General features: G+C 39.2%; 2 protein-coding genes across 2 annotated transcripts; one reads left to right on the forward strand and one right to left on the reverse strand.

Annotated features, from left to right (window-relative positions):
- Positions 1-1,863: 1,863 nt before the first annotated feature.
- On the reverse strand, positions 1,864-4,447 carry LOC147176924 (transmembrane emp24 domain-containing protein 3-like). The gene is made up of 3 exons (XM_086070521.1): positions 3,882-4,447; positions 3,051-3,296; positions 1,864-2,948 (listed from the first exon to the last, which is right to left on the reverse strand). The coding sequence occupies exons 1-3, from the start codon at positions 4,236-4,238 to the stop codon at positions 2,739-2,741; spliced, it is 813 nt and encodes a 270-aa protein (XP_085926647.1). The 5' UTR covers positions 4,239-4,447; the 3' UTR covers positions 1,864-2,738.
- Positions 4,448-4,494: 47 nt separating this feature from the next.
- LOC147176925 (retinol dehydrogenase 13) lies at positions 4,495-10,448 on the forward strand. The gene is made up of 7 exons (XM_086070520.1): positions 4,495-4,745; positions 5,492-5,632; positions 5,698-5,889; positions 6,192-6,353; positions 8,797-8,913; positions 8,990-9,191; positions 9,388-10,448. The coding sequence occupies exons 1-7, from the start codon at positions 4,670-4,672 to the stop codon at positions 9,482-9,484; spliced, it is 987 nt and encodes a 328-aa protein (XP_085926646.1). The 5' UTR covers positions 4,495-4,669; the 3' UTR covers positions 9,485-10,448.
- Positions 10,449-24,166: the final 13,718 nt, after the last annotated feature.

The following is a 24,166-nucleotide window of genomic DNA, read 5'->3' on the forward strand; positions in this document are numbered from 1 at the left end:
AATAATAATAATAATCAATATACCGGTACATGTAGCTGTTTCGGGAGCAGGGTAAACGGTATGATATTGATGAGTAAAATAGCTACTTAACCAATAACCACTAATATCCCCATAGTGTGCTTGAATTGAAAGGACGCACGCAACGTTTCAATTTAGCAAAAAGCTGAGTTTGGAAACGCCAAACTCCGAAGTACTTTTGAAATGTAAAATGTCCTTTTGAAGCGGTGTTCCACGAGTCAGTTTTATCCCAACAACAAAAAGTCTGCTCTCCTTCAAATTGGCTTCAATCCACTGATCTTTTTTTGTATTGAACAAACAATAATACAAAACAAAGGGAGACAAATACACAAACTTCTACAAAAATATATGATAAAGCTCTCATACATATAAAGTTTTATTCAATCCACTGATCTGAATATATGACTGGATAGCCGATAGGCTAAGATTTTTGAAGCCGCGAGGCCGCCATATTGCTCCTCCCGAGAAACGTTTCTCTGCATACGATACTATATTTACAGTATCGTAATTGGAGAACATTTGAGACAGTACTTAGTAGAAACAGCATGATTTATGTTTTAAATTTGGTAAACATAAACAAGAGGATTTCAGACATTTTACAACTTGCCTTAAATACATGTATAAATGATATGCTTAATAATGTTTACAGGAGGAAACTTTTATATTTGTATTAAAGAATTATAACTAATAAAAAAAAAAAGATGCCTTGCCAAATCTAATTTTGGGGTCTAAAGAATTGAGCGATAAAAGAAAATTCAACGCAGCGCATACTGCCCACTTTTCTTTTCTTTTCTTTTTTAACTTCTTAAAAAATAGTGAGACCACACCGGCCCTATACTAACTGCCTACGAGCAGTATGTCTAATCTGTAGTACACCATCTAGGTTGTAGTACAGTAGTCTACTCGCGAGATAGGAGGAGCAAGATGGCCGCCCTGTCGCTTCAAGGCTTGCACGGGCGTGTACGGGCTATCGGCTGTCCAGTCAGATACAGTATTCAGATCAGTGCTTCAATCACACATTGCTCCATCTTGTGGACACATCTGCTATTGCACCCTCGGTTTTGATTTACTTAACACGATGCGTTGTAGTGGATTGAAACAAGGTTTAAGCCATTTTTTTGCCTAACATGCTCCATCTTGTGGACATATCTGCTATTGCACCCTTGGTTTTGATTTACTTAACACAATGCGTTGTAGTGGATTGAAGCAAGGTTTAAGCCATTTTTATACATATTTTTTTGCCTAACACGAGAGAGGTCCACACTTACAAGTTACAACCACTGGCATACTACTATGAAATTTCCTTTCAACTTTTTCCCCATCTGCAATCGTGTTTTTCATTTGTTGTGTCTACCTTTTCATATGCTGTTTTTGTTTGATTATGCTTGTGACATTCATTTCCTGTTTATCAGTATTTGTGCTTAGCACTTCAGGGCTTCCAGACCTTCAAGATCAAGTTAATGCCTAAAACGGTGGTATTCAAAGTCGGTCCTCGAGGGCTGCAGTCCTGCAGGTTTTGGATGTTCCCCTTCTCTAACACACCTGAAGTTCATCAGCAAGCTCTGCATAAGCCAAATAAGTATCCTGTTTATTGGAAACAGGTGCGTTGGAGCAGGGAAACACCCAAAACCTGCAGGACCGAGTTTGGACACCACTGGCCGTTATGTCATGGGTTGTTCAAACAGGAATTTTGAGGTGAGTATATGCCTTTACGGCGTCACTCATGACACAGAATGACAATGAGATTGATGAAGCCTTTCTTTTTATGTTAAACATAAATCTGATATTTATTAACGAGAACTCTTGGCAATTATATGTTGACCAGCATAATGACAAAAAAAAAAGTCATTGGTATAATTTTTATTTCACATTTTCCCTTGTGTAACATTGGCTTATGGTAATTCTTTAGGAGGGTAGGCATGAAAGCATGAGATGGATTGTAATCTACATAGGCAAAAAGAAAAAAGTACAAAAAATTACTTTTATAGAAAATTGAAAAAGCAATGTAGAAAAGTATACAGTATTTTACGACTCGTAACAACTTTCCTCACATACATTAGAACAAACACTGAAAGATCCTTAACTCATTCACTGCCATTGACAGCTATAGTCGTCAAAAATTCATTTTAACTATATTAGTTTTAACATTTATTTTCCATTTTTGTTAAGAGTATGAAAACCTAGATTGTTTTGGTATATTTAGAACAGATATAAAATTTTGGATTAATCCAGAGTTAACTAGTAGTCATTTTCAAATTTTAGTCGCCTGATGCCCCTAAATTTTAAGAATCTTTTCTTCAAAAAAAATGTAATATATATTTTACATTTTTTAAATCTTTTTTTTGTTTTCATACTCTTAACAAAAGTAGGAAAAAAATGTTAGAAATAGTTCAAATGAATTTTTGACGTCTATAGCCGTCAATGGCAGTGAATGAGTTAAGCATCATTTGAGTTGATATTATATAAGGCAACATGGGTAGTTCTAATTTCTCAGTGTTGTACTGTGAACAAACGCATGAAAATAAATTACCTATCTAACAATTTAATCGTAATCAAGTCTGAGTTGGTATCTCTTTCCAGCAAAACAAAACGTGTTAAGACAGCGAGGGGACCAAAAAAAAAAAATGCTGGAGGAAACGTGAACTAAGTGACGTTTGCCATCGAGCCTTTTATTATTGTGAAAATTCTTGAGCATAACGCCATCCATCGCCCGCTGTGCTTTACTTATCGTAGAAGTAGCTCTTGAGAAAAATGACTTGACTTATGCTGACGAGGAACAGCGTGATTGTTTCGGCGATGGACCAGAGACTGACGCAGCTGTTGATGTGGTCCGCCCTGTTGCGGTCGTGTGCTTCCCTGAGCCGGTACCAGGTCTGCGACTCGGCGATCACCTTCAGGATCTCGTGGATGGACACGCATGTTGATTCCAACTGTGAATAAAAACGCATTTCGCTATTAGTTTTGATACACCCGTATTAAAATGTGTTCTTGTGAACAATCTCGATGCCCGAGATGTTGAAACGGTCTTAGACCTGAGTCAGCGCCGTGGTTCTGGTCATGCCGGGCAGGAGAGGATTCTCGTCACCCTTGCGGAAATCCAGATAGATGTATTTGTGTGAAAAGGTGGAGAATTTGTTGTTGAAGCAGACACTGTAGACGCCCCTCATGGCGGCAGTGTGGGAGAAGCTGTTGTATTGTTTATTTTGTTCATTGAACAAGATGCCATCGTTGGGGTCCGCCACAAAACAGTCCACGTCGTAGTTGCCTCCTGACATCACCTTTTCAAAGGAAGAAAACAGAAGCCATTTTGAGGGTTACAGCATACACGGCTTTGACGTTATCGCACAATGAACTAGTTTATTTGTTTACATTTTGAAGTCAGTGTTTTTAATTCAAATAGTGTCTTTACTACTGCGTCAGCGCAGGTTTATGACGATACGTCGTCATGCGCCAAAAGAAAGCAAACTCTATTACCACCACCCATTGAAGATTTTATATTTATGGTCTAACTATTTTTCATACAAATAGGCACTGTAATTGCAACTTGACTAGAAGGCACAATCATTTACCACGTAATCATTATTTATGCATTTTATGGCCTACAATAGTTTTTAATTTACTATAAAGGCGCGTTCCGACTTGCACATTCGCGTTCATCGCTCCGTCGTAAAACGAAGACCAATCACATCGACAGCTGTTAAGATAACAAACCCACAAAAGTATCTAAAGTGTAGTCGCGCGTTTGTATTAACATCTGCCCAAAATACAGGCGTGTACGTTGATGAATACACAAATATAACAAAATGATTAACTACAAGGCAGCTTTATTGCTGCAAGCAGATGGTGCAGCTTTCAACACTTACTTGGTAATCTATGTCAAACTTGAAACCCTTCTCCACCTCCTCGTAGAAACACATTTGCTCGTTATCGGGGAGCTCAAACGTGAACTCAGTGGCAAACACCACGATAACGTGGAGGAGAAGACAGCACAGCGATTCCAGCAGTTGCATTGTCACAGTAACAAGGAACGCATGAACTAGTTTGTGATGATACACAACGACCACTTGACGGTTACCTGTGACGTGGCACGGCGGCCCGACTCTTCCGGGTTTCGATTTATTATTTTTAAATAGATTTTTAAATATTTTCCTTTTAACTTCAAATAGCGCGTTCATACATACAGTTGTATGTTGGGGAAGAATGAAATTGAGGTGAATCATAAAATTACGATGAAACCGGAAAAGGAAACGAAGATGAACAAAATAAAAGGACAGTTAAAGCGCCGCAAGGTATTATTTTCGAACGTGTCCCATTTGAGCTTCATTCTTCGCTCTTAAAATGTAGAAATTGAGCAAAAAATACCATGATCCCAAAGGTAAAAATCACTAAAGTATACAAAAAAATCTATAATGTTCAGCTTCCTGAAACAACTTGTAAAAAGAAACAAAAAAAAGCTGTTTAATACGTCATTTCCGCTTCGTGCCAATGTTTATAAAGTGTCACGTCAAGTTTGTAGCCTCTAAAGCTAGATCGCGTCTTGTCCCAGGTAGTGATCTAATGAGTGTGTGTCAGGAGTGTTGCCAAGGATCGTCTTTTCAAACTTAAATGAATTAATTGCTCGTTTAAAAACAAAAACAAACAAAAAGTCAAAATGCAACACTGCGTCCAGACAGCGAAAGGGTTCGTTGAGACGCACGCCGTCGGCATCACCGTTGCAGTTGTTGCTGGTAAAACTGATTTTTGTTTGTTGATCAATGTTTATTAATTGTTTCCATTGTGATCATCAACGCAAGTGAGACAAAATAGAAGAAATAATGTAATTAACTGCTGTCTCGGTTTGAAGCGAGCAGAAGCATGAAACAGACCAAAAACGTCGTGTTTTTTTTGTGTTTTTTTAATAACTGCAAATATGTATTAGAAATCCCCCTGAGAGCAAACTGTGAGGCGATATACATCACAGCACATCATAGCAATCCCCACATACCAGGCAGAGCTGTGAGCAGCATTGTGGACACCACAAGACATCACAGTGTCTGCACTTTTATTTGTGAGGGAAAATTATGTTTTACTACAACAGTGGCAACACTGCTTACTGCCCTTTCGACCATTTTTGTTAATGTGGAAGTAGACAAAGCGGACAGATGATTGTTTTTAAAAGAGGTGACATCAGAACGGTAACCGATCTGATCTTCTGACTGTCGTGACATCATTGCCATATCATTGCTTTATTTTCCTTTAACAAGAGTCACCTTTGATTGTCCAAAGTTCAATATTTTGTATAAAAATACAACGGAACGTCAAAAGCAGGGTACAGTGTACCCCTGCAATTCGTGAGAGATAGCCCTACTGCATATATAGTCTTGAATAATTGACGCTTTAAATATACTAACAAAATCCCCAAAACGTTTTGACGGCATTTCAAGTGCTTACAAACATTGCTGTACCCTTTAACGGTATGTTTTTCCTCTTCCAGGGGCAAGCCTGCTGGCCTTGCGCAGGTGGCTGGCGGGGGGAGTGTGTCGGAGCAAGGCCAGGTTGGATGGGAAAACGGTGCTGATCACGGGTGCCAACACAGGCATTGGGAAGGAGACAGCACTGGATCTGGCGCAACGAGGTGAGTGATTACAATCTGTTCTTGAATTTAAATGTATTTTGATTTCTCCTTTCTTTTTCTCCAAGGGGCCAGAGTAATCCTTGCCTGCAGGGACATGACCAAAGCCTACATGGCGGCTGAGTACATCCGCCAGCAGAGTGGCAGCGGCATCGTGGTGGTGAAGAAACTTGACCTGGCCTCCTTGCAGTCTGTCAGAGACTTGGCCAGAGACGTTATAATTAACGAGGACCGCTTAGACGTCCTCATTAACAATGCAGGTTTGTTTCCTAAGAATTCCCTACTCCGAGGGTAAAATATTTAATTAAACTATGGCTACAACAAATAAATAACTTTAATAGTAGACTCTGCACGCACTAATTCTTATGGGCTACAACGACAAGCTAACACCCGGTCGCTAGGCTAACGCTAGCAGTTTGTCAAACTGGGTAACAACATGATGCCCTCTAATGTCATTGTTCCGACAGTTTTCCAGTTTTATATAATACACGGTGCCGCCACCTACAGGATGGGAGTGGAACAGTACATGCACTCCACTGAGTGTTTCCTGTTTATTTCCCAGGTCTCATGATGTGCCCAAAGTGGAAGACAGACGAAGGCTTCGAAATGCAGTTTGGCGTCAACCACCTGGGACACTTCCTGCTCACCAACCTTCTCACTGATATGCTGAAGAAGTCCGCACCGAGTCGAATTGTTATTGTCTCCAGCGTGGCGCATGAAAAGGGTAAGATTAAAAAAATAAAATAAAAATAAATTGTTTTTGCAATCTTAACAGTGAATCTTAACTCATTCACTGCCATTGACAGCTACGTCAAAAATTCATTGTAACTATTTCTTAATAATTTAACATATTTTTCCATTTTTGTAAACAAGAGTATGAAAACATAGATTTTTTTTGTACATTTAGAACAGATATAAAATTTGTGATTAATCGTGAGTCAACTAGTGAAGTCATGCGATTAATTACGATTAAAAACATTTATTGCCCGATGCCCCTAATTTTTAATCTTTTCTTTTTCTTTTTTATATATTTTTGTAATTTTAATAATCTTTTTTTTTTTATAAGGAAAAGAAAAGATTAAAAATTAGGGGCATCAGGCGATTACAATTTTTAATCGTAATTAATTGCATGACTTTACTAGTTAACTCACGATTAATCACAGATTTTATATCTGTTCTAATACAATTTTAAAAATCTAGGTTTTCATACTCTTGTTAACAAAAGTGGAAAAAAAAATTAAAACTAAGTTTAAATGAATTTTTGACGTCTATAGCCGTCAATGGCAGTGAATGAGTTAATGACTTTAATCTGTTTTAAATTACGTTCCAATTTTTTTGCTAAACAATAAATGGTTTTCCACTACAAAAAAACAAACAAACACTATAAATGCCTGAGTAAAACAAAACAAAAGCTGAAATGTTGTTCTTAACTCTTTGACTGCCAGACGTTTTCAGAAAAGGGATGCCGCCAGTGCCAGCCGATTTAAGCATTTTGACTGATTTTCAAGGTCCACAGAAAATGTTCTGTTTGGACTATGGAAACACACGTACTACCAAATGAAAGATTGGACTTTCATCTTTCATCAGAAAAAAAGAGTTTGTTTCTACCTTATTCCGTTCTTTAGTAATCAACAATAGAAAATGGTTAGTTTGACCCAATTTCGCCCGTGTTGGACCAAAATACGGAGAAATCAAGCTTTTAGTGAAACGATATTATTTCATGCATTCTAGTGAATTTGACACTTCTTTTTGTCCATGAATGATGCCACAAACACCTAAATAGTGCTTTACTTCTATAAAACACTACCACCAAGAATGAAAAAGTGTTTTTTGATAGCAAAATACGTTTATTTACATTCAACAGTGTAACAATTTGACAACAATTTGGCAAACTATTTACAAATGTGTGCAACTGTGGTGCTATTTACAAATATGTGGATGTTTCAACGACAGTTTTTCTTTTTGTAACACTCTCCTGCGTGCAAAGAGACGTAACAGCATTTGCACAACAGATTGCCTCTTCGCGTGTGCCACTTTCTTGCAGGCCGTTTTTTTCCGGGGAATAGCAAGTATATACTGCAGTGTGTCATCACGTCTAATATCAGGATCATGCTACGGTTACGTTACGGTGGTGTTACGTCTCGCTTCCCCGTGTCCTTCAGTTGCTATACCGGGTTGGTCGGAGATGTTCTGATCCATTTTATCCACTCCATTCATGGTGGCATCGTAGTCCAGAAACAGTGTCTTCTCCGTGATCAGACTGTACCCGCTCCTCCGATGAATATGCATTGGACTCGGGGTACTCTTCATTGTCCGATCGAATGTCCGCTTGTGCAGCTCCGCGTTTTCCGGCCTTAGCAGCGCTAGCCGCGCTAGCCGCGCTAGCCGCGCTTTGCCGGTGGGGCTTACTACGTGTTCATAACAGTCACGTTGGCGTAGAGTCATCTTCATCATCATCATCAATCTGCATTGGTCGATGCCAACTCTCCATCGCCCGATCGAATGTCCGATTGTGTAGAAGTACCCGGCCGGCTATTGTGCGCGTTTTCCGGCCTTAGCAGCGCTAGCCGCGCTAGCCGCGCTTAGCCGTGAGGCTTACTACGTGTTCATAACAGTCACGCCAAAGCTTCCAACTTTGGCGTAGAGCTCGTTGTCATCATCATCGTTGACATCAATGCGCTTTTTAGTATTGATTGATGCTTTCCGTCTTTGAAAAAAATGCTCAAGCTGAGCTGCTTGTAACCGGTTGCTTGGTCAAGCCATTGTGGCTTGGATCAGCCATTGTCTCCTCAACACTCTAGCTCCGCCTCACGTCTTCTACTGACGCCCACGGTGGGCGGCCCATCCAACCTTGTGCAAAGAGAGTCATCGCTGCCCTCTAGGGGCCAAAACGAGTCTTTGACTAATCAGATCAGCCTGATTCTTTCAGCACAGCTGCCCAAGGCTTTCCTGCACCCGTTTTTGAAAAAAAAAAAAAAAACATAGGGGACGTCTTTTAACGTCCTCGGCGCCCTTCCCTAGGTTTATGCTAAACGTTTTATAACGTTTATGGCAGTCAAAGAGTTAATGTCTTTTTTATGTCAAACCCAAATGTTTATAGTCTCCAGTAAAAAATCGACTACATTACATCTTTGGTTCCAATGTGCTAAAAGAAAGTCTTCTCTCAGGCCACATCCACTTCGACGACATCAACTTGGATCTCGACTACCGACCTGACGTGAGCTATCGCCAAAGCAAGCTGGCCAATGTGCTCTTCTGCAGGGAACTAGCTGTCAGGCTGAAAGGTGCGCTAAAATAAACATCCACTTCTTCTGTGGTGTTTTATTTTGCCCTAACAAAGATGGATTCCCGTCATTTAAGGCACCGGCGTGAACGCTTACTGCCTCCACCCCGGCGTCGTCCGTACCGAGCTGGGCCGTCACCTTGTCCCAGCGGCCCTGTGGAAGAATCCGCTCCTCATACCTTTCCTGATGATGATCAAAACACCCCGGGAAGGATCGCAGACCTCCATCTTCTGTGCCGTGGACGAGAGTCTGGCCAATGTCAGTGGCCTCTACTACAGGCAAGTGATGTTGTCGCTCACATGGTACTGATATTTGATTTTTAATGATATCCCAAACAAGATAAATATATGAATACATCAAAAATATGAAACCAATAGAGTTAAAGAGTTAATTGTCATTGGTAACATAGCAAGCCAATGAGGTCATGCTGGATGTTCGTGTAAGTAATTAGTCCTCTCCCTGTGTTGCTAACAGTGACTGTGCCCCCAAGACTCTTGCCCCAGCAGCCAGGGATGATGGCGTAGCTAAGCGACTGTGGGCCCTCAGCTCGAACATGGTCGGCCTGGTCTGAGGTCAGAAATCCGGCCGCGCGCTCAGGCCAATGCACAGTTGCCAGAGTTTTTATCATGTGCTGCCGTAAACTGACCCATAAACTTTGCACTATAAACATTCTGTCATGCATCTGTGAAATTATTAGAGCCACATTGGAAATCAAATAATGACAAATAAACTCATGGAATTATTTAAGTCTAAATATATATATTTTTTTTAATTAAGTCTGTATGAGAAAGAAACAAGTAATTTTATTTGAAGAGAAAGTAATATAATTTGGCAGTAAAACGTTACTCAGTTTTATGTTGTTAGGAAAATATTTGAACACATTTTCATTTCTAAACATGCAATAACAAAGTAATATGAGAACACTTTGCACAATATTACAAGAAAAATAAATTTAACAAGAAAAAAAGCTTAACATAAAACATTTTGGGGGGGGGGTAGAGGATACATTCATGAAATGACAAAAATTTAAAACCTAATTTGATTTTTATTTTATAGTTGGGGAAAAAACAACTAATTTAATCTAATCCAGACCCCCCCCCCCCCCACCACCACAATTATTTTGAGACTTAATTCTCACAATACACTTTTATCGTCATTCCTGTGATTTTTTTTTTCCATGTCATTTTGTGACATTTGATATATTAAGAAGTCTACACACCCCTTTTGAAATGCCCTTTCTTTTCTTCTTCTTTTTTTAAAATCACAAAACCCTACATTTGAGCAGTGGTCTGTGTACATATCTTTTTTTCATCATGTATTTGCAAACTTGGAGTCAACACTGCACTCAGTTTCAACAACATGATTGTACAAAGCTAGGAACACAAACATGGAGTGAAGTAAGTATGTTGTTCCATAAGGTACCTTCATGCTATTCTAAAGCGTTTTATATTGCTTTAAAGATGCGATGGCCTCGTAATGACAATTTGCTGGCTCCAAATTTGAAATAAACACAATTGTCTTTGTTTCAACACAAACTTTTATTGAATTTACTTGGGGGGGATTATGGTCTCCCCTCGCTTGTGCGCATTTTCTCTGGCTTCTTCTCACGCCCACAATCCAAAAACGTGCACTTAAGGATCATTGAAGACTCTAAATTGTCCAGGGTGTACCCCTACCTCTCACCCAAAGTCAGCCGGATTAGGCTCCAGTTCACCCGTGAACATAATTGAGGCAAGCGCTATGGGAAATAATTGGATGTTGTCATATAACAGTGACGTGTCCAAGTTACGATAACGCATCAGAGATTCATTTAGTCCAACAAACGTGAATTAGCCCAAAAAATGGTGGCAACGTGACAGGATTTTTCTCTTGACAAATTAATTTAAGACCAGTTTTTGGGCCCCGACAGAGTTTGGAAACTGGTACTTCAATTATCAAAACATTAATTATTTATTAGTGTACTGTATATTATCTTGTATTTTTTTAAATCTACAAACTTTGATTTTCACTCCAATTTTATTGTATCTGCACCATACAAAGGCATTCTATTCTATTCTATTCTATTCTGTGAGAGGCTGGGTACACTTTGATCTGGTCTTCAGATAATCACAGGGCACATTTAAAGTTATTTCTCATAACATAGTATCCTGTGCCATTCAACTTAAAAAAAAAAAAAAGTAACAAAAAATAGTTAGAAATCTTTTCTTTTTATTTTTTATTTTTTTTTTTTTTTACAATCATGCTTAAAGTGTTTTTTAATTTTCTAAATATAAGTATAAATACATATATTTATTTTAGTATTTAAAAAAAAAAAAAGTTTTTATTTATTTTTTGCCCAGTCCTGGTCCTCGAGGGCCGGAGTCCAGCAGGTTTAAGATGTTTCCGTCCTCTAAACAACGCATCTAATTTTTTAGAGATCAGGATTGTTATCAACTTGCTGATGATCTGATTATAGGAATCAGGTGTGTTGGAGTAGGCCTACTGTTCTGACCTGATGCGCTGCACAATTTAATAAAAATAAATAAATAAATAATTGAAAATAAAGCCCATAAAAATTGTGTAACTTACTGGACACAAATCTCCCCTAGGCCGGACTTTCGACACCATTGAAATAAACTCCCCGCCGCTTTTATGACAATTACAAAAAAAGCACATGAAATCAGTCAACTCGCCCCAGTGTGAATTTGCACATTTTTAACGTGCTCGCTCTTGCACACCGGGCAAACTGTGAGATGCGCGCTCATTAAAAGAACACAACTATGCAAAGGCTGCACAGGAAAACACCTGAACATGCAAGCCGGCGTTTTGCAGCTCGCGTTAACGTGACTCACCTAATTCTTGCACTCCACTTTACCCATTGCATCACCCGCACCCAGTGCACAGTTTATAGTCGCACTAGGTGTCACGCCGGTCATGTTTTATCATGTCAGTGCTCCATTTGGTGCCGGAGATGTCTAAAGAAGCGCATTTGCAAAATAAAGTACATGTATGACCTTTTGTGAGTATGATCTGCACCAGGGATTGTTTTGGTTTCACTGGCATTTTTGGACAAATATGAGCAAAGCACCAGGTGTGCCCCGAGCAGCCTGAAGGGATTTTTTTTTTTTTGCTTCAGTTAATATTCCCCCTGCAACTCATTTTACAACAAAAATGCAAGCAATTTCAATGACAGAAGAGCAGACGAGCACTGTAGTTACGCTGCATGCATTGTACAAGGGGCATCGACATACTGTACACAAATTGATTAACTCATTCACTGCCATTGACGGCTATAGACGTCAAAAATTTATTTGAACTATTTCTATTAGTTAAACATTACCTAAAAAATTTTTATTGTACATTTAAACAGATATAAAATTTGTGATTAATCTTGAGTTAACTAGTAAAGTCATGCGATTCATTTAAAAACAAATTAATCACATGACTTCAATAATTAACTCACGATTAATCACACATTTTATATCTGTTCTAAATGTACAATATTTAAGGTTTTCATACTCTTATTAACAAAAGTGGAAAAAGTGGAAAACTAATAGTTAGAAATAGTTCAAATGAATTTTTGACGTCTATAGCCGTCAGTGGCATTGAATGAGTTAAGCCAAGAAACTGCTTTTGATGATCAAGTTTTTACAGAATAGCAACAACTCGCTTTTGGGACCCAATTCTCAGTTTGAAAAACCCTTTCTGGCTTACTCGTCCAAACATTTTAGCATCTTATTTGTGCAAAGCTGTTCTGGTGACCAAATTAGGACCCGATGTTGTCTCTCTGGTGGTAATGTCATGCACATGCCCTTATCAGTTCTCCGTCCAACGGATACAGAATCAATAGCTGGGCTGGAAAAGTGATAAGGAGATGTGAGCGACTACAAAACAACAGCTTAAGAAACGGGCAAACAAATAAGAGTGTAACCAGGAACCCTCCTTGAACCGCCATCCCTGCTCTCAGTGGTCCGAGGCTTTGGAGTCCTGTCGAGAAGTTCCACCAGGCTGCAAACGTTCTCCCCTTTTGAAAAAAAAAAAGGCTGCTGCTCTTTACAGTTTGACTGCCGACAAACTTTTTGGAGACACACCCCACTCAGGAGTTTTATTCCAGCGAGGCCCCGCCTGGCTCCTATGTAAGGCAGTCTTCTCCACACCATTGGTCGAGAGGGTCATCCAACCTGCCCACATAATGTCCACAAAAAAAAAAAAAAAAAAAGTTCCTCAATCCCTGTCAGCCTGACACATGCGAGCCAGTCGGCTCAGCGGGTGTTTTCCTCGCAGGTGTGCGTGCTGACGTGCAAATTCCAATATGCGCATACCTGTCAGCTCCTCCGGTATTCCGACGGTTTGAGACCTCTCTCTCGTCCTGACCGCTCTTTTGCTTTCCTAGGCCCACGCGGAGGGACAGGAAGAGGCCCGGGTTGCACGCATATGCAATATTATAGCCACGTTGTCGGCATTATTTCGCTTAAGCGCGAGCTTAAGGAAGGTGGAGCTCGGCGTCACAGGAAAAGATGTCACGGGAAATGCTTGCTTTTGTGCCTCGAAGGCAGTTTGCAAGTGTAAACACATGCGAGTCGTTTTCAGAGAACTTGTGTCATGTGCGCCAGCCGCGCTGGACTGGACGCATACTTCTAGAACTTCTGAACTCTTTACAATGTGTACATCTGCATATTTATATTGTCGTCATGGCAGTGAATCAACATTTTCTAAGGGTATGCATACCACCAGTGGTACGTGAAAGAATTAGTACATTTCAGGTGTAGTTTACTTTACCTTTGATTAGGGTGACCAGACATCTCCGTTTAAACGGGACAGTCCCGTTTGAGCCTTGTTTTTTTGTTCTGTTTTGTTCAGTCAGCAAGCCAATTGTTTTGGCCATGTATATATCAATCATACAGTTGTCATAGCAATTCATACGATAAACCAATTACAAAATAATTTAACTGTTAAATTTCTCCCTATTTACTTTCACATTTGATTTGCGTTCTCATTCTCATCCGCTAGCAGGCATGTTTTCGTCCTACCAGAACTAGAACTAATTCCTGCTGCCGTGTCTAAGAATCATGGGAAATGCTTTACTCTTTAGCTGCCGGGACTGAGCTTAAAAGGTTGGATAATGGTGAGTGCATTGGCTTGTTTAATGCTGTTGAACGGTCGCCCAAGATAGCATTTAGCATTAGCTAAAGTAATAATGGTCAGCAGATTGCGATTCAATTTGTTCTAAATAGTTCTTGGTGAGAATTTATTGTAATTTTTTTATTTTCAGCGAAATTGTAGTGTCCTGTGTTTTAATTTTACCTTTAAAGTCCCTGCATAACAAATAAATGCTAAAAAATAGAACATTCAAAATGTTAACAATGCTGCCAAATTTGAATGATTACAAAATAATAAAATGAGGCTTCAAAATCGTGAAAAGTTAATTTTAGGATAGTTATAGTTTTCACAACTCTCCTATGTCTACATAGCCCTTTTTGAGACCTGAAAATATATCCGGCTATCTGCTTAAAGCCTCCAGTGACTGGAATTCAGCCCACCGGCTTGAGAAGCTAGCGGCAGTTAGCTTGCCAGCTAACATGGTTCCTCTCAGCTGGCGGATAAATCGCGGGCTCGCCCACAGTGTCACCTAGCTGCTTGTGAATTTAAATAACGAAACCCAGCTGTTGTATAAATTGCTGAATCGAGGGAAGATGCGTTTTTGTAGCATCGCCGAGGCATAGCCTAACTAGCTAGCTAACTGCTACGGGCCTAGCAATAATAGCTTAGTAACTCATAGTAGCGCATACAAGGCGTTCAACTTATATTCTGCGGGAGTGGGGACTCAAATACGTCACTAGGCACTTTTTTAGTCACACCCCAAAAAAATTGAGAAACTGAAATGGTGAAAAACATTTTAATGAAATAGCTCCGTAAATGATACTACTCAGTTTTCGTTATTTAGACGTTTTCACACATCCTGTGTACAGTAAATATAGTACTGTCACAAAACTAGTCAGACTTCTACGGCCAAATGTCAAATTCCTTGTGTACATAAAAAAATTTATAATGTAAAAATAATTTTCTATATACGGTATTGCACATACGGACAAAAAATAAATAAATTGTGAAAATGATAAAAAATACATCTATATATATTTTTTTATTATTTCAAACATAATTTTCTTATGTTTTGTACCTTTATCTCACAACATGTATATAAATATTGTTCATACATGTTATTCAGCTTTATGAAGCACACGTATACAGTACATCCAGACAGTATACAGTACATGTCATTTGTATGTAATATACAGGTGCAGGCAGAGGCATGCAATCTGCCCCCCCCCCCCCCCCCCCCACACACACACAAGAACATATGCTCATCTCTGGAGAACATTTGGACGAGAATGTGCGTGAAGGCAAGGATTGTCCTGTCTGCCCCTGTGGTATGCACTCCCTCCTCGCTATGTCCGTTCTCTTTTCCCCTTTTTTGGGGGTTGAAGTCCCCTGTTCATCCTGCACTGTTTCCTCCCCACCCCACCCCGTTCCCCCTTTGGAGCATAGCAATGAGCGCCCGAGGCAGGTGCGGGAATGCAGGTTTACCGCATTCACAGGCCAACAGAGGGGGCCGTCATTGTGGTTGCCTTGACTGCGGGACTAGCCTGTGCATGTGTGGAGATCCATCAGAGCAGCTCCAGTGAGTAAGCCCGAAAAGGCGAGTGGGTGACAAGAACTCGTTGCTCTCAGAACCTGTTTGTGCCTCGTAGCTTTATAAAGCCATGGGCACAAACACACCCGCATACCACATTACAATTCGTGCTATATTGTACTTAGGTCTGGCAACTGTCTGGCACGCACATGCAGTCAGGTCCTCTTCTCGAGAATGGTTGAGATCCGCCTTCTGGGTTCACAAACAGAAGCCTTGAAGGCGGTCACAGGGATTAAAACGAAAGTAAAAGTGTTCAATGCCAATCACAGCCCAGAAGAATGATAATGCCATGACCAGGACACCATTTTTGTGGGAGACACGAGGGTTCCGCCCGACAGTGATGTCATCTCATCTCAATGTTCTCGCAATTGTGCTTAACACATAGTGTGAATTGTGGCCCCGTTTAGTTGAACGCAAAGCTATTATTACAGCTTCGTGTTGACTCCCAACAGGTGGATAAACAGGTTAATTGTAGTGGAAGAGCATTTTATGGTTCTGCCTGTCACTATACGTCACTGGCATAGACAGATGAACAGATGAAGTAAACTGCCTCGTGACTAATCCCCTCATTACAAGTACAGCGCCCAAATGATTCTTAGTCTATAAAGGTCAAATCTACATGTTGTTTTTTTGATTTTTGACTTTTTAACCACTGGTCCACTGACCCCCCCCCCCCCCCCCCCCCCCGCTTATTCTCCCATCATTCACTTTAGCTATGATGGAAAGGAAAGGAGGTGCAAACATCTGGATCAATGAGACAAATCCAGATTTCAGTCTGGGAGGATTTGGGGCTGGCCGCGAGGTGTGTTCGCGGGCCCCGAGGCAGTGTCCCGTCAGCGGGGATAAAGACGCTGGAGCGAGCACACAGACAGCAGAGGAGCTGCTGAGTCAGACGGCCTTCACATCCACTCAGCGCATGCTACGCTGAGCCTCCCCCGCCCGCTCCAAACGCACCGGATGCTTCCCACCACGTCCTCAAAAGAGCCGCTGCACTCTCAAAGCCAAATTGACGGACATATTGACATTTAATGCAGTGGTTATCAATATTTTTTTTGTAATGACCCCCCCCCCAAGCAGGAAGAACAATATTTGACCCCGCACCTCATCCCGCCACTCCCAACTCTCCACAATTACTATAAATAGTATCATAAAATTGGCCTGCATTTGGCTGGCAACCAGTTCAGGGTGTACCCAAAGCCAGCTTGGATAGGCTCCAGCAACCCCGGCGACCCTTGTGAGGACAAGCGGTTAAGAAAATGGATGGATGGAGTATCATAAAATTGTTGCAGGTACACCTTGCACACTCTCTGGCAATGAGAGCGCCACTGCCACCTACTGTCGTGGATGTGCAATTACACTGTATGCTAGTACAGCAAAAAAAAAAAAAAAACGACAACAAAACTGAGGTCACACTCTTCATTTCATTTGATGGTGCAGGTGTACCTAATGATGTGACCTGTACATAAAACAAAACAAAACAAGGTTCCCTACCCAATAAAGGGTTAATCACACGTCCCGCTTTTCGCGTGGCTTAACAGCGTGCTCTTAACATCTAGTGATGTCTTAGCATACCATGGGGACAGGAAAGGCTGTAAGCGCCTCTGCCGGCATTGTTGTCGATTATTTAGTTGACTTGCTCTCGTCAGTGTGAAAGTCTGCTGCTATGCAAACAGGCGTCGGCCTCTCTTTATCCGGTTCCGGAGTTTGCAGGAGCGTCGGATGCCGGGACCACTCATGTGGACCAGAGGAGCTCTGCTAAAACATCTTATGTCCCTCTCTGGGATTAGCGTGCGTACATTCCTGGGACCCTTTTGCTCGGTGGCTCCCACCGCTTGGGCCTCGTGCTGCGAATCATTCACGCAGAGAGATAAAAAGAAAAAAGTGAAATGTAGATTGAAATAAAATATTAAATAGTTTTTGCTTTTAACATTGTGTGTTTTGTCAGGGGCTGCCAGGTTAATAAAACACTGGCGGAAACCCTGTAAATGTTAACAATTTTTATACTATATTGTTACTATTGTTTCCTTTTCTCCTCCCAAAAAAATGCACCATTTTTTTTTTTTTACTGGTAAAGAATGTGACTGGGCTGGTATATTGGCATATTTAGGAGTAAATGTTCATTAATATGCACCGTCACTTTTTAAAGAGTTCACAGCAACCTTCAGCAGCATGCAATACAGTTGGTAAGTGCTGCTGTTTTGGTCAGCAATTTATTTTTTAAACAGGGTCACTTGTGAACTATTATATTACATTTTCTCCACTGAAAAGGATTGAAATGCATGAATCTATTCAAGTCCCCCAAAAGCACATTTATTTATTTCCTAATGTCCTTTTTATTGCCATTTTAATCAAGAAAAAAATAGCACTATAATAAATAAATAATAAAAGGCAGATGTGAACAAATAAACTGGTTGGCACTGTACTGTAGTATCTGTGTTGAATGTGTGCCTTTGAGGGGAGTGGCCTGGTAAGTGAAATCAGGAAGTGAAGTTGAGTTAATTTGTGGCCTACACGGCAGCTCCTTGCGAGTGTTCTCATTTTGTATTTGTGTGTCTTATTATTATTATTATTATTATTATTATTTAAAGCTGGACTGGAGCACATGTAGGTCAAGGTATAACTGCATCAAGAAAATGTATTATGTTTGTATGATTGAGTATGATTGTGATTGACAAGTGATTAGTCCAGGGTGGAGCCGCTTTTCACCCCACGGCAACTGGGATAGGCGCCAATGAAAACAATGCTATGTTTTGATTGACGTTGTCATAAAGGTGTTAAAAGTAACAATACATTTATTGTTGTGGTTTGCAGCGACGTAGTACTGCACTTCGTCTTACTGTCTCTTATGTTTGGAATCTACGCTAAACGTCGTGTTGAGAGGGCAAATGTCACATTAACTGTAATAAATGATCACAATATATATGTTGATGTTATTGCATTATGTGATGAGTACGTTTTGGGCACGGGCAGGAACAACATTTCAAATGAGATGAAAGACTGAATAAGTACACCACACTTCTCGAGCTTCAGAGAATGGTTGAAGGGAGAGAACCCGACACTTAAAAATGACAAACACTGCAAACTTCACGGAACTGTTACTGAGTGCATTACAGCACTAGAGGACGCCATTGTCCTTGTCGCCAGAGAAATTGCTGCGAGGATTAAAATGTTCCACAATGATTCAATAATGTCAACTCAACGTTCATTTATTAGGAGCCTTAAGATTTTAAGAGGACAAAAACATGAAACCTCCAAATTGGGTGCACAGCTTTTTAAAATGTGGATCATATTGCATGCTCCAATCGTTTTAGTTTTATTGTGTTTCCAATTGGTTACACTTCCAGGTGTTGGCCTAAAATATGTTGCAAAAAAATGTCAGCATGACTTTTTTTCTCTCTCCTGATGGTGTGTTTAAAAAAAATAGAGCATTAAAAAAAATAACACGTATTATTTTTTTAATGCTTTATTTTCCCTGCTTAACATAAACATGACAACCCCTTTTGCCAATACAGTACTTGATTGGAAATGCGTTATAAGGTTTAAGAATAAATAACTTCTTCTTAAAATAAGACACCACTTTAACCCAAATAAAAAGAACATTTCTGGATTTCACAACAACAACAAAAAGGCTGCCTTTCTTGACTTCACTTACACACTTTTTTTTTTTAACCTCAAATATCAAATAACACCAGTCTATTTTATGGCATAGTTACTGCTAAAACTGTAATGTCAGATGTCAACAACTATAAATGTACATTGTTTGCGAACACTTAATTTTCATCTTTAGCTGACGCAACTCACAATAGTCAGCTTTTTCAGTTAAGTGTCATCTTTGTCTCACGATGACCTTAAATACCAGATGTAATTGAACCAGAATATGAATGTGTCCATGATGTTGACGATTTGTTCTTGTAATGGATTAATAGATCTACCCATTCACACCTGCAATTTAGTGTCTTCAGTCAAGCTAACATACATTCTTTTGGAATGTGGGAGGAAGCCGGCGCAGAGTACCGGAAGAAATGTTCAAACCTTCAACCTCGAAGTGTAAGGCGTATATGCGCTGACCACTCACTCATCTGTTGATGCCAAGATTAGGAGTTCTATTTTTTGTTATCTAACTATTGTAAATCCAAACAAATTGGAGTAGGTCCGTCTCCAGATAAACAGCAGAACATTTCTTTTCACAAAGCCTGTTGAAAACACCCCCGCGGCCACTTTAACGGCACGTGTGACTATGAAATTTTGTGCTTCATGAACAAAATTATCCCATTGCTGCATTTAGCACATTAAAATCCCTTCGAGGAGCACGACATGAACCATTAACTTCAACTTTGCCTATGAAGAAATCCAAATTTAGATGACAATTAGTATGACTCAAAGGGGGGAGGGGGGGCAGCATTTAAGATGTAAGAGGAAGTGGAATAGAATAATAAAAATACAGCGGTGCCTTGAGATAGGCTCTGAATGACTTTTTTTTTTTTTAAAGGTATGAGCTGTTGCGTATGGAGGACCAAAACTGCCAAAATTATAAATAAATAAATGACTAAAACTGAAAATAAAAACAGTTATAAAAATACAATAAAAAAATTAAAGACAAAAAAAAAATATATATATATATATATAATTTTTTTTATATATATATAAATAAAGAAAGAAAAGTAAAAAAAAAAAAAACGAGATAAAAAAAAATACACAAATGTATATATAGTATTAATATCCATCAATAAATAAAAACGCTCTGCTCTCACATTTATTTATTTCATGCTGAAGATGCTCTGTCAGGTCGAAAATTTATTTTAATGAGGGGGCGGTCCTAAGCGTGTCTTGGGTTGTTAAATGTTTTTGTTGACTGATTGATATTTAATTCTATTTAAACATGTATTTTTTATTTTGACATTTATTTTTTGTATTTGTTTTTATATTTTGAATCCTGTTTTTTATTTTTATTTTTACTTTTATCTATATATTTAGGGATATATATATTTTGTTGTTTTTATTTACATTTATATTTATTTTTTGTATAAAGATTTTGAATTATATTTTTATATCCGTTTTTATTTTCACTTTTAGTCATTTATTTATTTTAGTCATTTATTTATTTTTAATTTGGGCAGTTTTGGTCCTCCATAGTTGCGCAGATGATTTTATTTTTTTTGCTTTGAGTTACAAGTCTTATATCTCAACTTAACTCACTTCACAATTAAGGAGCAGCAGTTTGGCTGATTCTTCAAAAAAGACACTTTGAGCTGTTTATCACCACTCCCACTTGAAGTTTATTGTCAAACTAAACCTAAAAGAAAGAGAATTATATGAGTGCAGTTGCAGTGGAGCCCCACAATTCACATATTTACATACCGTATTTCTACCCCCATGTTTTTAAAACTATTATTAACCACACAGATTTAAGTCCACTTATTGTGTTTTAATGCTAGCATACAATCCAAAGCATCATAGCTGAACTAATATCCGTGTCATACAGTTTCAACTCTTTATACAGTGGATAGCTGAAGTCAGATCTGACAGCCCATTTGAGGTTGAGCCCTAACATCATTTCAGGATGTCGAACCTCAGCTCTGGTCCACTTTACCGGCGTGCTTATACGCGCCGCAAGCCAGGTAGAGAAGTGAGGCCCACTCCAGCGGGTTTTCTCAGCCCTCTTCGGGGCACGGCGGAGGCAACGGCGGAGAGAAGTAGACGCAAATAGACTCTCTAAATGCGGAGAGCCTCGGTTGAGAGAGAAAAAGCACGATCGAATTCTCCATAAAAAGGAACGAGAATAAATAGAAGCTGAACGGCTCATGACACTTTCCACAGGAGTGTGCTTGTGTACGCCTTTAGTGTTTGTACTACTGTGGTTGTGCTCATGGGCATGCAGTGTACAATTTTAGAAATGCTATTTTTAAATTCACACTCCATGAGTAAATTGTCCGGGATTTAAAGTCAAAGCTAAAAGTGCTTTGAGAACTTGACTGCGTACAATTGTGGGAATGAACGCAGTGTTCCCCTGCATTGCTACTACAGTATTTTAAAGTGTTATTTTATTTGGGTTTTTTGTTTATTTTTTCATTATCAACTCAAAAACTTGCTTGTTTGCTGTTTTTGTGCTCTGGCCAAAACAGTGGCTAATAGAAAATTGGTGCTTTTCCATCATTTTTTTTGTCAAGGATCAAGTTTTGTGAGGCGGAGTGTGGAAGAGCCAAGTTTCGAGGAGCAGGAGTAATCTGAAGAAGAAAAAAAAAATTTTTTTTACACGTGGACGAATTAAAAATACTAATTTGACAAAGTCATAAAGGACTAAAACAAATTAATCTTGTCTACAAATCTATATCGGACGATGAATTCATAAAGAAGTCAATAAGAGTCATAGTGCACAGTAAATTCTGTAGGGTAAATTTTACTCTAAATATAAGCAAATATTTGGTCCCACTCTAAACATTAAAAGAGTAAAATTTACACTTGGAAGAGAGTCAAATATTACTCCCAAGTACTTTTAATGTGTATGAGAGAATTTGCCTATCACGAAAAAACCTATTAAAGATTTTTCATTCAGATACTGCAAGCAAATTTTCAAAGGATTTTAACGAAATTTGACTAGTTTAGTTTGACTAGGTTGAGGAACCAACTCATGATTCAGTTTGGGAGACTACCACCTGATCTATGCCGCTCCTACTGTTGTTTCCATCTGACCCGAGCGACGACACACAGTAGGAGCAGCATGGCTCAGGGAGTAGATTGGCTTTGTTCCTCAACCCTTGAGTGACTTTTTTTTCGTTGCCATCCTGCAAGTGTAAATTTTACAAGTGGGACCAAATATACGTTTATGTTTAGAGTAAAATTCACTCTACATATTTTACTGTGTAACAAACAGACTGCATGGGAACGTGAACTGGCACTTTTGGCATCTATAGACAGCTGTAAAATTATTATTTTTTTTTTGGTGGGCGGGCTTTGCCTCTCTCCCAAAAGTCACCTTGAATAGCTTACTTGCAACTGACAAAGACAAGTGCAATATAAAGTGGTTGGATGGTGGATATTTTACAAGATAACATCCAGCTCACATCTAATCTTGTGAAAATTCATCAGTGTTGAATTTTTTTATTTTTAAATAATTTTACTTTGATGTTGCAATCTGCCCTGCAGCCCTTCCTCTAATGATTTGACCTGACTTATTTTTGTTTGGCAAGTACAGTCAATCCTGTAATTCTAACACACGTTGTCCCAAAAACATAAAATATGATCTGCTAAAAATGCATCCACACTGACTAGATTATCATAATGAGCACATGTCTTTCAGCACGCCAAAATCATAACAGGGGTTTTTGTGCTACTGTGCGCATGTCGATGTGTGCACAGGAGCAGATGTCGCCCAAAAAGCCTCAAGTGATGACGGACCAACTTGAGAGACATTTAGAAACACATGTCAAGCGCAGGTTGCTGCCCTATACCTGATGATGACACGAATATTCCTCACCTCCAGATAATTAGCATACATGATATAGCCAGTAAATGCCACAGCTTGTGGGATTAGATGTTTAAATTAAAATGAATCTTCAAGTAAATAAGGTTGATGTTTTATGTAACAAAATTATTATTTCTGTGTGACGTTTGAGTTATTTTTTTTGAATTGGGTAATCTGGTCAAAAGGGTATAGGCGAAAATAAGCAAAAGTTTCAGCCTATGCCTTTTCGGGCTGTGTTTTTTTTTTTTTTTTTTTACTTATTCACTGCCATTGACGGCTATAGGCGTCAAGAATTCATTTGAACTATTTCTATTCGTTTAACATATTTTCCACTTTTGTTAACCCTAGAATTGTTTTGTACATTTAGAACAGATATTACATTTAGGATTAATCGTGAGTTAACGATTGAAATCATGCGATTAATTACAATTAAAAAAAATTAATCGGCTGACGCAATTTAAAAAGAAAAGAAAAGAATATGAAAAATTAGGGGCATCAGGCGATTACATTTTTTTATCGTAATCAATCGCATGACTTCACTAGTTAACTCACAATTAATCACACATTTTATATCTGTTCTAAATGTACAATATTTTTTTCTAGGTTTTCATACTCTTGTTAACAAAAGTGGGGAAAAAATGTTAAACTAATAGAAATAGTTAAATTATTTTTTTACGTCTATAGCCGTAAATGGCAGTGAATGAGTTAAATGACTGGTCGAAATACTCGTTCATTCATTCATTCATTCATGAGATGTCGTTGTATTGGTGGGGGGGGGGTCTGTTGCATCTCTGCCCATGGATGCCGTCGCCAGTTGGTGACCCAGCATGCAGCAGCAGCCTTTCTGCAGAGAAGTTGGCGACACAGACAAAATCACAGAGCCTGCATGAGAGCTGCCCACTCTGAACAATCTGACGCGAACATCTTGGCACGAATGATTAAACCATATTTTGAGGGCTCCAAATCAAGTACTACAATTTGCGTGTGTTGTCTGAATAGATTCTGATTGTCGCTGGATAAAGTGGATGCGGTTTTGTGTTTTTTAGCATCATATACATATTTGCTATTGACATCTGTGTGAATGGCATACGGCCGATCTAAAGCTCATTTATTGATACCTA

The sequence above is a fragment of the Leptonotus elevatus genome, chromosome 3, assembly GCF_054856555.1.
Source record: "Leptonotus elevatus isolate MCC_2025b chromosome 3, RoL_Lele_1.0, whole genome shotgun sequence".
Classification (NCBI taxonomy): domain Eukaryota; kingdom Metazoa; phylum Chordata; class Actinopteri; order Syngnathiformes; family Syngnathidae; genus Leptonotus; species Leptonotus elevatus.

Bases quoted from the DNA above. Each gene is read 5' to 3' on its own strand.
- LOC147176924 (XM_086070521.1), bottom strand. From the start codon at position 4,238: ATGATTCACCTCAATTTCATTCTTCCCCAACATACAACTGTATGTATG. The intron at 3,297-3,881 runs GTAAGTGTTGAA...TCCTTTGAAAAG, and splicing joins AGTTTGACATAGATTACCAA to GTGATGTCAGGAGGCAACTA. The intron at 2,949-3,050 runs GTCTAAGACCGT...TTTTATTCACAG, and splicing joins GAACCACGGCGCTGACTCAG to TTGGAATCAACATGCGTGTC.
- LOC147176925 (XM_086070520.1), top strand. From the start codon at position 4,670: ATGCAACACTGCGTCCAGACAGCGAAAGGGTTCGTTGAGACGCACGCC. The intron at 5,890-6,191 runs GTTTGTTTCCTA...TTTATTTCCCAG, and splicing joins CGTCCTCATTAACAATGCAG to GTCTCATGATGTGCCCAAAG. The intron at 9,192-9,387 runs GCAAGTGATGTT...TGTTGCTAACAG, and splicing joins GTCAGTGGCCTCTACTACAG to TGACTGTGCCCCCAAGACTC.